The 13,710-nt window shown below is 43.8% G+C and overlaps 1 protein-coding gene across 1 annotated transcript in view; it reads left to right on the forward strand.

Annotated features, from left to right (window-relative positions):
- Window positions 1–8,911: 8,911 nt before the first annotated feature.
- The window catches only part of LOC119119493 (peptidase inhibitor 16-like), a 28,778-nt gene continuing 23,979 nt past the window's right edge, over window positions 8,912–13,710 (forward strand). Inside the window, exon 1 of the mRNA XM_037245920.1 lies at window positions 8,912–9,288. Coding sequence (XP_037101815.1) covers window positions 8,995–9,288 — 294 coding nt within the window. The 5' untranslated portion in view covers window positions 8,912–8,994. The remainder of the gene's footprint in view (window positions 9,289–13,710) is intronic.

Genomic DNA, 13,710 nt, shown 5'->3' on the forward strand with positions numbered 1-13,710 from the left:
ATGAAAAAAAATGTTTTGCCTTAATTGTCATACTGCTTTGAAATAATAATAAATAAAAATACAAAATAAAAGTTTTAGCAGTGCATGGGCAATAAGATTAGACTACATCAGCTCAAACTACTGGGCTGGGCCTACTGAAGCTGAGAATATACTGCACAATATTAATTGTCTTTAATATGAAACCAGATTAATCTTATTTTTAATGATCTGTATTCATGAGTGCAAACAAATGTCGTGTCATCACACTTTTTTTCTCTCTCTCACTGCACTCCTGCAGTCTACTTGCTGCTGCTGGCTCCTGAAACTTGGCATCTTTTTGCCTTTACAAGTGCGTCGATATCAGGTGTCAAATCCTGAGTAGCAGCACATTTAACAATGTCATTCAAGTGTTCATTTGTCAACCTTGAGCGCTGCTTTGTTTTATTATTGTTCATCACGGAGAACACCTGTTCACAAAGATAAGTAGTCCCAAACATGGAGAGAACCTTTGCAGTCATGGCTGTTAATTTGGGGTAACCTGGCACAAGATACTGATAAAACGTATCCAATCCCACGGACCCAAATTTATCCTTCATAGCGGAATCGCACTGCAAGTCAATAAGCTCGAGCTGAATGTCCGCTGGCACATCAGAAGGCTTCACTGTAAATGGCGAGCGAAAAAAGCCGAACTTGTTCTCAAGTTCACTGAAAACCTGAAACCTCCGCTCAAACTCTCGCAGCAAATCTGTTATGTTGTCTTTATATTTATCCAAATCGGGACGATCCGGTGCCTTCGGACGCACAGCTGTGAGACATGAGAAGTGCGTGGTGTCACCGCTGGATAGCTGCGTCTCCCACAGTGACAGTTTCATCTTGAACGCACTTATGCTGTCGTAATATTGAGTGACAACTCTGTTACGGCCCTGCAATGTAGTGTTAAGTGTATTCAAGTGTTGCGTAATATCTACCATGAAGGCAAGATCCTGCACCCATTCCTTGCATTGAAGTTCCTTTACTGGGCGTCCCTTCTTCTCCATAAAATGTCCAATTTCGCCTCGTAGCTCAAAGAAGCGCTTGAGTACTGCACCTCTTTGTCCTTTCAAGTGGTCATACTTGTCTTTATGATGAGTCTCGTAGTGGCGCCGAATATTAAATTCTTTGAACACTGCAACTTGCTGATTACAAACCAAGCACACTGGTTTTGTCTTCACTTCTGTGAATAAATAATTCTCAGTCCATTTTTCCTGGAAAACCCTGCACTCCGTGTCCACTTTTCTTTTTTTTGAGAGTGCCATTTTGGGAACGGTGTGTTGACCGATAACTTGTTTAGTAGTAGTTATTTCTAGTTGGACACCACGTTGCGAATGTTTCTTTCCTGGTACTAACTCGTGTCAGTGCCGCATGCTGGACGTGAGCTCTTTTACACATTTACTGCCCTCTAGCGGCCGGAGGGAGCATTTGAGTTGTATTTATTTTAAAGAATCATAACTTTTGATAGAAATGAGCTAGTGACTCGCTTCTTTTTTTGACATACTCAGAAATTTATGACGGGCCGGATTAAATCATCCAACGGGCCGGGTCCGGCCCGCGGGCCGTATGTTTGACATACCTGATTTAACCCATCCCCATGTGATTTTGATCCATCCCCTGGGGGAGAGGGGAGCAGTGAGCAGCAGCGGTGCCGCGCTCGGGAATCATTTGGTGATCTAACCCCCCAATTCCAACCCTTAATGCTGAGTGCCAAGCAGGGAGGCAATGGGTCCCATTTTTATAGTCTTTGGTATGACCCGGCCGGGGTTTTAACCCACAACCTTCCAGTCTCAGGGCGGACACTCTACCACTAGGCCACTGAGCTGGTAAATATATAGTATATATACAGTATATATATAGTATAAATATACTTACTTGACTTAACATACATGTAAATGATTGCCCATCAGACAAAGCCCCTTGGGGGTATCAAATGGGTAGCACTGCTCCCTACTTGAGGCATGTGAAGTTTTTTGCTCTATTCACAAGAAAACATGACATTTATAATAATGACATCAATGTGTGCAGAACTGTGTGAACATTAAAATTGATGCGATCATTTATTATCCACCCATTTACCCTTTTTGATTCGAATAAGGTCTTAGAATTGATTTTCAATTGAAGGTTTATTGCACAATGCACACAAATAAAAATAATAAAATATGGAAATAAATAAAAAGATACTGAAACAAAGACATTGGGCCATTAGGTGAACTCGTTACACAATATGCCGACATTTTATTTTGGGGGACACCAACACGTATGACACATAACGTAAAATACATATAGTCATATAAAGCAGTTCACCAAATGTCAGATTTTTGTGTTTTCATGCGCAAAAATAAAAACAATGAATAAAACACTCAAACACCAGACAAGTTTTAAAATAAAAGTTTATTAGAATCAGAATCAGCTTTATTGGCCAAGTTTGTGCATGCCAAACAAGGAATTTGACTTCGGTTGATCTCAGCCTCTGTACAACATTTAAGTGACTAACAACATTCAGGTGACTAACAACATTTAAGTGGCAAGAACAGGATATTATTGCCCAGTGATGTCTCTGAGACTCTATGAGTGGTGTGAGTTCATCAGCGTGACAGCCTGGGGAAAGATGCTGTGTCTGCTGGTTTTGGCGTACAGCGCTCTGTAACACCGTCCGGAGGGGAGTAGTCGAACAGACTGTGACCTGGGTGAGAAGGGTCTGTAGAGATGTTACTTGCACGTTTCCTGGTCCTGGACAGGTACAAGTCTTGGATAGATGGGAGGTTGGTCCCGATTATCTTTTCCGCAGTCCTGATTGTCCGTTGCAGTCTGTGCTTGTCTTGTTTGGTGGCCGATCCAAACCAGACAGTGATGGAGGTGCAGAGGATAGACTGGATGATGGCAGTGTAGAAGGTCTTCAGCAGCTCCTGTGGTAGGTTGAACTTCCTGAGCTGTCTCAGAAAGTACAGCCTCTGCTAGGCCTTCTTCCGGACAGAGTCTATGTGGCCGGTCCATTGCAGGTCCCGAGAGATTGTGGAACCAGGAACTTGAAGGTGTCTGTGGAGGAAATAGAATTACTGAGGATAGTGAGGGGTGGAAGTGGTGAAGGGTCTCTCCTGAAGTCCACTGTCATCTCCACGGACTTGAGCGGGTTCAGCTCCAGGTGGTTTTGGCTGAACCAGTGGACATGCTGCTCCACCTCCTGTCTGTACGCAGTCTTGTCACCGTCCCGGATCAGTTCGATGAGAGTGGTGTCGTCCGCATACTTCAGGAGCTTCACAGAAGAGTTGCCTGTGGAGCAATCGCTGGTGTAGAGAGAGAAGAGCAGTGGGGAGAGGACGCACCCCTGGGGAACGCCAGTGCTGGTGGTCCGGGTGTCGGATGTGATGGTCCCCAGCCTCACATGCTGTCTCCTGTTGGTCAGGAAGCTGGTGATCCACTGACAGGTGGAGGCAGGCACCGCGAGGTGGATGAGCTTCTGGTGGAGGATGTCGGGAGCGATGATGTTGAACGCCGAGTTGAGGTCCACAAACAGTATCCTGGCGTACGTCCCTGGGGTGTCTAGGTGGCGCAGGATGTAGTGCAGTCCCATGTTTACCGCATCGTCCACTGACCTGTTTGCCCGGTAGGCAAACTGCAGGGGGGTCGAGCAGGGGGGCCGTGATGTCCTTCAACTTAATAAAATTAAATTTCAAACCAGCAATCTAATGTGAAATTGCAATATTTAGGCATATATATGCGTACACATGTTGTTTAAAAACTACTGTAAGTATTATAAAATAAAGATTTCCCGAAGAGAAGCATAATTCCGACCCCCACCCACCCTAACCCTGTGTTTGCACAATCTGGCCCAGTCATATTTCTGTTTCAATTCAAGAAATGTTCTCTTGTATTTGAGATTGTAGAGTGATCACACCACCTGGATACTAGTGTGAATGGAATAGGTGCAAACAATAAGAAAATGCCAATATGCCAGAGGGTAACAGCTCACAGCAATATTTTATGGCATGGGGGATGGGGTTGTTTATGAACTTTTTCATTTTTGGAACAATGAACTTAAAAAATCGTCAATTGTGAACGATAACCTGAACAAGTTTAATTCAAATGTTTAACTTTGAACTAGTTTGTGTAGAAAATGAACTTTCCCAACATTACCTCCCAAAACAAAGCATTATATCGCTGTTTTGTTGTATACTGATCGGAGGCACATCATTTGTTGCATCTGTCAACAGCTAATCAACTAATCACTTACTGTACAATACAGTGATCCCTCGTTTATCACAGGGGATGCATTCCAGGACCACCTGCAATAAACAAAGATCCGCAAAGTAGAAGCGGGATATTATTTAGAAATCTAAACACCATTGTATTGAAAATTCCAACGCGTAGTGTTTCTTGTTGTCCGCTAGAGGGCATGGGTGTTGCTAGTTAATTTGAAGTGTGGTTTACCTTGTCAAGCAATGCAAAGACCATTTGAATCAGGTGTTGCAACAGGGTGACATAGAAAACATGCAGGACACCGGCCCTCGAGGATCTTTTAAACCTTTCTTATTCCCTAATAACCATTCCCACACTGTTCTGTGCATGTATTGTAGTAAATAAACGAACAAACTCGTAATATTGTCACATGTCCTCGCGCGTGGCTGGCTGCCGCCTGCCACCTGATTCCTGTTTACCTGATAAGCTCTGTAGCCGTACGCCTGGCTGGTTCATCTGCCTTGACACACGCACGCCTGCCACCTGATTCCCGTTTGCCTGATCCGGTGTGTAGCGAGATGCTTGGACTCTGTTTGGCCCGAGCTAATGGTAATTTGTAGTGGTGTATGTTTTTGAAGAAAAGTTTTGTAATTAACACGTTTTTATCCAACTAATCAATTTACTATCAAAATAATCAACAGCTTAATCGATAATTAAAATAATCATTAGTTGCAGCTCTAAATCACACATACAGGCATTCAAGGAGAGATGTTGGAGTGACGCAGAACACAAGAAAGGGCTGCTCAACAGCTAAGTTGAGGAGCGTTGATGCCAGTATCAAGGGCAGCTCAACAGTAGTCAAGAAGCAAACTAGCTTCCTAAAACCAGCACAAGCGTAAAGTAAAGATAATAGACCACAACGTATTTTGTTCTTGGATATGTGGGCAGAGCAAGCCTCCAGTGAATGCAATTCTTGGGTTGGGATCTACTAGTCCAGATGTTTGCTGAAATGTTTGACATGGTCTCTAAGGAGGCGTCAGCTTCCACAGCTATGACATCATCATCAGGCTCTCTTGAGTACTTGATGTGAACGCCTAGTTTATTCCTTGATGAGAGGTTAGTTCTCAACGGAGGAGGCATCAAGGAAAAGCGACACAAACATTCACATCACAACAGTGTGCATATGTCTTCAAGCATCGATAAAATGTGTGTCTATTGTTAAGTTTGTGGAGTTTGTTTTACCTGGCTGCAGACCATACCAACATATACCATACAGACACACAACACGTCAAAGCATGTGTGATCTACCCGTAGAAAGCCATTAATGTACGAACAATCATCTGTTATCCATTAGCAAACATGTCAATGGCAAGAATACCACAAGGGCGAGGCTCACATCACTGCATAGTCTTCTCATGATGTGTGTGTGTTTTCATCATTTTCACATTGTGACGAAAGGGGAATTCCATCCAAGGTTAGCATGCTTGCCGCTCACCAAACACGCACACACACGCACGATGCAATGTAGCAATGTGTGAACAGAATAAATGACTGCCGATGACTCCACCCTGTCGCTTAGGAACATGTAGAACGTCCAGGATGTGATTCAAACACATTTGTTGTGGTTTATTCTTCTCTTTTTACATCTTGTTGTCCTGTATCACAACACTCACAGACCTGCATATGTATTTGTGTAATTTCTCAACTGTATTGAATTTTCTGCCTGAACTTTAACCATATTGATTACTCACAAAAACAAATGCTACATTTCGTACCGCAGGGCATGATGCCTCATCTGGTTTATTTGATTAACAGTCAGATTTTTTTTTACTCAAAAACAAATGTGACTTCTAATGTGAATGGAATGAGTCTGTTGTGATGTCTGACGCCCAGAAAGCACAAATCGGAATTGACCTGAAGTGTGAATATAGCCTAAGTTACAAGGCAGGAAATAATTAACTTAAGTCAACAAATATGTCAAGACCCAGGTCAAAAACTAAGTCACGTTCCAAATTAAAATCCAAAACGGAATGAATTAACCTATGAAGGAATGAAAGTGCCAAATTTTGAAAGAACTATAAGTAAAAAACAATGTCAAGAATGAAAAGACCAAGTCAGAGGCAATCCAAGAAATACCACAGAACAAAGTCAAGATCCAAGTCAATAACCAATGAACTAAGTCAAGACCCAGGTCCAGAAACTACCAAGCTAACCAAGTCAGGGTCAAAAATGAAATAACCAAGTCAAGAACCGAAGAACAAGTCAACAAGTAGAAGAAAGCCAAAAGGATTAAGTCAGGGACCAAGAACTATGTCAAAAATCAAGCCAAAAACAACTCAACAAAGAAGTCAGGAATCAGATCATGATTCAAAAACAAAGAAAATACACATTTTTACCAGGTCATGAGTATGTCATCAATAAGGTGTTCAAATCAACCAGCGAATTTCCCCACTAGTTACAGAGCATCTGAATGTAAGGTGCCATCCTGGATTACTGTTATAGCAAAGACACCTGACACATTTCATTCTTTCTTGTGTTAAAAGCAAAATTTCATGTCACACGAGACATCGCTGCAGATGCTAATAATTGGAATGGAGGATGCAGCATTTCTGAAAGAAAGCACACAGTTAAAGAAATATCCTGCTTAGTTGGGCTGTGTGTAGATCAGGCGTGTCAAACTCAGTTTGGCTCTGGGGCCGGATCCAGACTTTCTGTTCTCAGGTGGGCCGGATCAGTAAAAGAATGTCAACTCCAACTATTTAGCTTTGTTTTTCAGTACTATGCTTTATCATTCAGCCTACATTTGTAGCCTACCCTACATATTATAATCACGGATGACAAGGGATCTTTTCTAAGCACAACACATTTATTCACAAACAATGGAGAAAAAAAATGATTTTCATGTTTGGCATTGAATGTGTTAACAACTGGTTTATTTTAACAGTTGAGTGAATGCAGTTTTACACCTGAACCAACTCACCACACTAAACAAACTCAAGTGGGAGCTATGAAAAAAAATGTTTTGCCTTAATTGTCATACTGCTTTGAAATAATAATAAATAAAAATACAAAATAAAAGTTTTAGCAGTGCATGGGCAATAAGATTAGACTACATCAGCTCAAACTACTGGGCTGGGCCTACTGAAGCTGAGAATATACTGCACAATATTAATTGTCTTTAATATGAAACCAGATTAATCTTATTTTTAATGATCTGTATTCATGAGTGCAAACAAATGTCGTGTCATCACACTTTTTTTCTCTCTCTCACTGCACTCCTGCAGTCTACTTGCTGCTGCTGGCTCCTGAAACTTGGCATCTTTTTGCCTTTACAAGTGCGTCGATATCAGGTGTCAAATCCTGAGTAGCAGCACATTTAACAATGTCATTCAAGTGTTCATTTGTCAACCTTGAGCGCTGCTTTGTTTTATTATTGTTCATCACGGAGAACACCTGTTCACAAAGATAAGTAGTCCCAAACATGGAGAGAACCTTTGCAGTCATGGCTGTTAATTTGGGGTAACCTGGCACAAGATACTGATAAAACGTATCCAATCCCACGGACCCAAATTTATCCTTCATAGCGGAATCGCACTGCAAGTCAATAAGCTCGAGCTGAATGTCCGCTGGCACATCAGAAGGCTTCACTGTAAATGGCGAGCGAAAAAAGCCGAACTTGTTCTCAAGTTCACTGAAAACCTGAAACCTCCGCTCAAACTCTCGCAGCAAATCTGTTATGTTGTCTTTATATTTATCCAAATCGGGACGATCCGGTGCCTTCGGACGCACAGCTGTGAGACATGAGAAGTGCGTGGTGTCACCGCTGGATAGCTGCGTCTCCCACAGTGACAGTTTCATCTTGAACGCACTTATGCTGTCGTAATATTGAGTGACAACTCTGTTACGGCCCTGCAATGTAGTGTTAAGTGTATTCAAGTGTTGCGTAATATCTACCATGAAGGCAAGATCCTGCACCCATTCCTTGCATTGAAGTTCCTTTACTGGGCGTCCCTTCTTCTCCATAAAATGTCCAATTTCGCCTCGTAGCTCAAAGAAGCGCTTGAGTACTGCACCTCTTTGTCCTTTCAAGTGGTCATACTTGTCTTTATGATGAGTCTCGTAGTGGCGCCGAATATTAAATTCTTTGAACACTGCAACTTGCTGATTACAAACCAAGCACACTGGTTTTGTCTTCACTTCTGTGAATAAATAATTCTCAGTCCATTTTTCCTGGAAAACCCTGCACTCCGTGTCCACTTTTCTTTTTTTTGAGAGTGCCATTTTGGGAACGGTGTGTTGACCGATAACTTGTTTAGTAGTAGTTATTTCTAGTTGGACACCACGTTGCGAATGTTTCTTTCCTGGTACTAACTCGTGTCAGTGCCGCATGCTGGACGTGAGCTCTTTTACACATTTACTGCCCTCTAGCGGCCGGAGGGAGCATTTGAGTTGTATTTATTTTAAAGAATCATAACTTTTGATAGAAATGAGCTAGTGACTCGCTTCTTTTTTTGACATACTCAGAAATTTATGACGGGCCGGATTAAATCATCCAACGGGCCGGGTCCGGCCCGCGGGCCGTATGTTTGACATGCCTGGTGTAGATGGTGGCTAAAGTTTGGATGTTATGTTGTGACTCTGACGTTCACTTGATGAAACAAGGAGGAGGGAGGGATGATGGAGGAGGAAGAGGAGGATGCAATATGTGTGTGCCTGTGTATGGGGGAAGGACCCGTGCACACTTAAAGCTGCTGTGGGGGCGATCAAGGCACACATCTGCACCTTGGTTACGACAGCACACACACAATGACAATTCTGGACGGACCCTCCTCCAACACTCCCAGGACTTTGTTTCCCAACATGCAACTACGGGACACGTTAGAGCTACAGAAGGTCAGCAAGTTGCCAGTGAAAAGGGGGTGCATGTGCAATTTCTCCACAGCCTCAGGTGTACCTCTGTGGACTTGGCTGCTGCTGGGCATGCTACTGGCTCCTGGAGCCTGGAGCCTCCTCGGTGAGGAGGAGGAAGAGCTGCTGGTTGAGCTCCACAACTACTACAGAGGACAGGTGTCCCCGAGTTCCTCTGCCATGTTGCCCCTGGTAAGATAAAGAAAACTGCACACAATAGTTATGTATTGAATACCTATAAATTATCTTCATTAAGGAAGGCATGATGGTCACGGAGTGAGCACATCTGCTTCACAATAATGAGCTTGGGCTTGAATTTGTGCTTCCTGTACTTACATTGGTTTTATCCAGGAACTTAAGCTTTCACTCACATTGCAAAGAAAAAACAGCTTCATACATTAATTGCATACTCGAAATCTGTTCTTAGTTTTGAATGTCTGTGAATGGCTGTTTCTCTATACGTGGTGATAAGTTCAGGGTATACGTACCCTGGCACTCACATAAAGTCAGCTGGGATAGATTCCACCTATTAGCCTCGCGAGGATAGACAGTATAAAGAAATGGATGATTGAATACTTTTAAAGCAGGCACATATCAAATTTTCTTTTTTTGGATAGATCAATCGATCAATAGATGGCTCGATCGATGGCAAGCCTGACCAATTGATACGCATTTCTCAGAGGGGCAAACCTGGGATTATAATGCCTCTATATGTTTCTAGATATGTAAAACTATTGCACCATTATGTGAAATTGTGCACAGCAAGTTAACGAGTCGAGCCGCGCTGAATGGCCCTCCCCACACGGTTCAGCATTGGGTTTGACTTGCCAGGCTATAGATTACTATGGGTAAAAGGTACAATAACGAAGAGGTTTTAACTTTAAATCTTCTCTTGGTACTTAGACTCAACTTTATTTATCCCTTGGGATTACTCCCTCGGAAAATTCTGTAACACAGAAAAACAGAACAAAAGACAATAGTGCACATAAGTAATAAACAAAGAGTTGAGCACTAAATAAGTAGGTACTTCAAATCATAACGCCTAACACCATCATTTTTTACTTAGATTTACAAGAAACATTTTATTAGCCTGGCAAGCCAAATGGCAGGTCTAAAAAGCCCGCTCTCCACTGTGGCTCGACCCCAGTTCAAAACGAGGCTTGCAATACTTTTTTTGGTCAATATGAGACCTGCATCTGATTTTTTTAAGACCATCTGAATGTCTCAATTCCCTTCTTTCAAGCCCAACCTGGGGCAGTTTCATACATGTAGTCCTAGATTGGATAGATATCAGATCTTTTGCAATGCAACCAGGGTCTGAACGACCAGGTCGCGTATATCCGAGGGCATCATCATGCGCTTCGTGCAAGCGAGGAGCGTTAGACTACTTGGAAGGGAGAGTGACTATTTTGATTGTCCGAGAACTTGCATATTTGGACCGCTATTTCCGCAAACGCTACATTGGCAGCTACGTCATCTCTTTCTTTTGCCGGGTCACTTTGGGGACGCATATGTTCACACAACAGACTGAGTGAGGTCACATTTAATATGGAGGTGAACACCTTCACAAACACAATTTTTTTTCGGATTTCACAAAAAAAAATCCGAATTGAGCACTAAGATTTGCGGTGTGAACACATACACGCACACGCGCGCGCACACGCACACACACATACATACTACATAGACGAGTGACACCATAAAGTGAAGATTGAACAAGTAGTTTTGTGAATTTCAGTTTTGATCTGAGAAAACCAAAGCAACTGAGAAAAACTGTAAAAATTGTTCTTTTGGTGAGTGCGTGTTTGCGTATGAGTGTATGTGTGTGTGTGCCCAAACTCTAAGTAAGTACAGATGCAGAGAGCCTTGAAAGAAAAAGGAGAATGTGCAGCCCTAATTATTTACACTTGTCGCATTTGTTGCGTGTTACAAATAATTACGAGCACGCACGCACCCCCCCACACACAATCACTTTGGTACCCAATCTTCACATCATGTCACTTGTGTAGCTCAAACTCAAGTTTGCAGCAAAAAAAATGCCCATTCTGCTGCCCACTTACTCCAGAATGTTTTTTTTTTTTTTGGCGGGGGGGAGGCGGTCGAGGTGGTGTGGATGAGGTATATATTAACAGTTTTGCTGTTGATACTCCCTCTGTGGCATGCAGTGGTTGTCTCCCACCTCGATGGTTATGGGTTCTATCCTCAACCCTGTCTCTCATCTCGATGGTTGTGGGTTCAAACCTCAATCCTGGTGACCATGTCTAAGTGTCCTTGAGCAAGGCACTGAACCCTAATTTGCTCTCATTGGGCATGGCAGCAACCTCCCACTGGTGTATGAATGTATGTGTGTGTGTGTGTGTGTGTGTGTGTGTGTGTGTGTGTGTGTGTGTGTGTGTGTGTGTGTGTGTGTGTGTGTGTGTGTGTGTGTGTGTGTGTGTGGTGTGTGTGTGTGTGTGTGTGTGTGTGTGTGTGTGTGTGTGTGTGTGTGTGTGTGTGTGTGTGCGCGCGTGTGTGTGTGTGTGTGTGTAGATGGGTGAATGTGAGGCATTGTAAGGGCACCGAATGGTGTAGATAAAGTGCTGTATAAGTGTAGTCCATTTACCAAATATGGGGTAAACACAATGGTGCAAATGACCCAGGTGCGATACCAACTGCTGCTCTGCAGTGCACTGAAATTTTTTGTGTGCAATTAAGAGGCCAGTGTATAGATAATCAAAAGTGTTGTGTGCAGCAATTTCAGTGGTCCCACAACTTTAGGACTCATGTTTCTAGTGGGATTAAATTAAAGTAACATGGTAGAACCACAACTGACGAAACAATTTTTAAGATTCACGGACGATGTCAGTAATCTTCCAAGCAATCTCTCCCCTGCCCAGTCAGAGACGTCTTCTTCCGTCATGTATACCGCCCCTTGTTATGTCCAAATAACTCTATTTTAGTTTCATTAGTCTACAACACCTTATTCCAAAATGAAACTGGCTCATCCAAATGTGCTTCAGCATACTTCAAGCGACGCTGTTTGTGGCATGTGCGCAGAAAAGGCTTCTGCCGCATTACTCTCCCATACAGCATCTCCTTGTGCAAAGTACGCTGAATAGTTGAACGATGCACAGTGTCTCCATCTGCAGCAAGATCATGTTGTAGGTCTTTGGAGCTGCTCTGTGGGTTGACTTTGACTGTTCGCACCATCCTTCGCCTCTGCTTACCTGAGGTTTTTCTTGGCCTGCCACTCCAGGCCTTAACTACAACCATGGCTGTGGTCTTCCATTTTGTCACTATGTTCCTCACAGTGCAAACTGACAGCTGAAATCTTTTCTAGCTGAAATCTAGCTTTTTGTATCCATGATGCTGGAGCGCGAGATCGACGGGCGGATCGGTGCAGCATCGGCAGTGATGCGGACTCTGTCTGTCGTCTGTCACGGATCGGAAGAGAGCAGGGCAACCAAATGCAGCTTGGACATTGAAGGGAAAAGGTAGTTGGAAGAGAGGATAAGGGGAACAAACTAACAGAACAGGCAAACTGACTTAACGGACCGACTGACAGACTGGCTAACCGAAACAGAACTGACAAAGACAGGAACCAAAAGAACCAAGAACGACATCAACGTGAAGACATCAAACGTGACGACATCAATGATCCGACGGGGAGTGAGGGGCAGACAGGACTTAAATACACGACAGGTAACAAGAGGCAGGTGAGAATGATCACACTGATCATGGGGACACAGGAGGGGAGGGGCGAGCACATAGGCACACGGACAAAAACTATGACAATATGCACATAATAAAACAACCGGGGACGAGACGTGACAGTGTGGTGAAGAGAGAGCTGAGCCAAAAGGCAAAGCTCTCAATTTACCGGTCGATCTATGCTCCTACCCTCACCTATGGTCACGAGCTATGGGTCGTGACCGAAAGAACGAGATCCAGGATACAACCGGCCGAAATGAGTTTCCTCCGCAGGGTGTCCGGGCTCTCCCTCAGAGATAAGGTGAGAAGCTCGGTCATCCGGGAGAGACTCGGAGTAGAGCCGCTGCTCGTCCACATTGAGAAGAGCCAGATGAGGTGGCTCGGGCATCTCATCAAGATGCCTCCTGGACGCTCCCTGGGGAGGTGTTCCGGGCATGTCCTACCGGTAGGAGACCCCGTGGACGACCCAGGACGCACTGGAGAGACTATGTCTCTCAGCTGGCCTGGGAACGTCTTGGGATCCCCCGGATGAGCTGGATGAAGTGGCTGGGGAGAGGGAAGTATGGGAGTCCCTCCTAAAGCTGCTGCCCCCGCGACCCGACCCCGGATAAGCGGAAGAAGTTGGATGGAGGGAGGGAGGGAGGGAGGGAGGGAGGGAGGAAGGGAGGGAGGATGTTGAACAATCTTTGTTTTTAAGTCCTTTGTCAGTTGTTTAGAGGCTCCCATGCTACCACTCTTCAGAGAAGATGCAGAGAGGAGAACAACTTGCAACTGGCCAACTTAAATACCCTGAACTGGAGATGATTTGTAAAGAAGAATGGTCAAAATACCTTCAACCAGAATCCAGACTCTCATTGGAAGCTATAGGAAGTGTTTAGAGGCTGTTATTTCTGCAAAAGGACAATCTATTAAATATTGATGTCA

This window comes from Syngnathus acus, chromosome 2 (genome assembly GCF_901709675.1).
Source record: "Syngnathus acus chromosome 2, fSynAcu1.2, whole genome shotgun sequence".
NCBI lineage: Eukaryota > Metazoa > Chordata > Actinopteri > Syngnathiformes > Syngnathidae > Syngnathus > Syngnathus acus.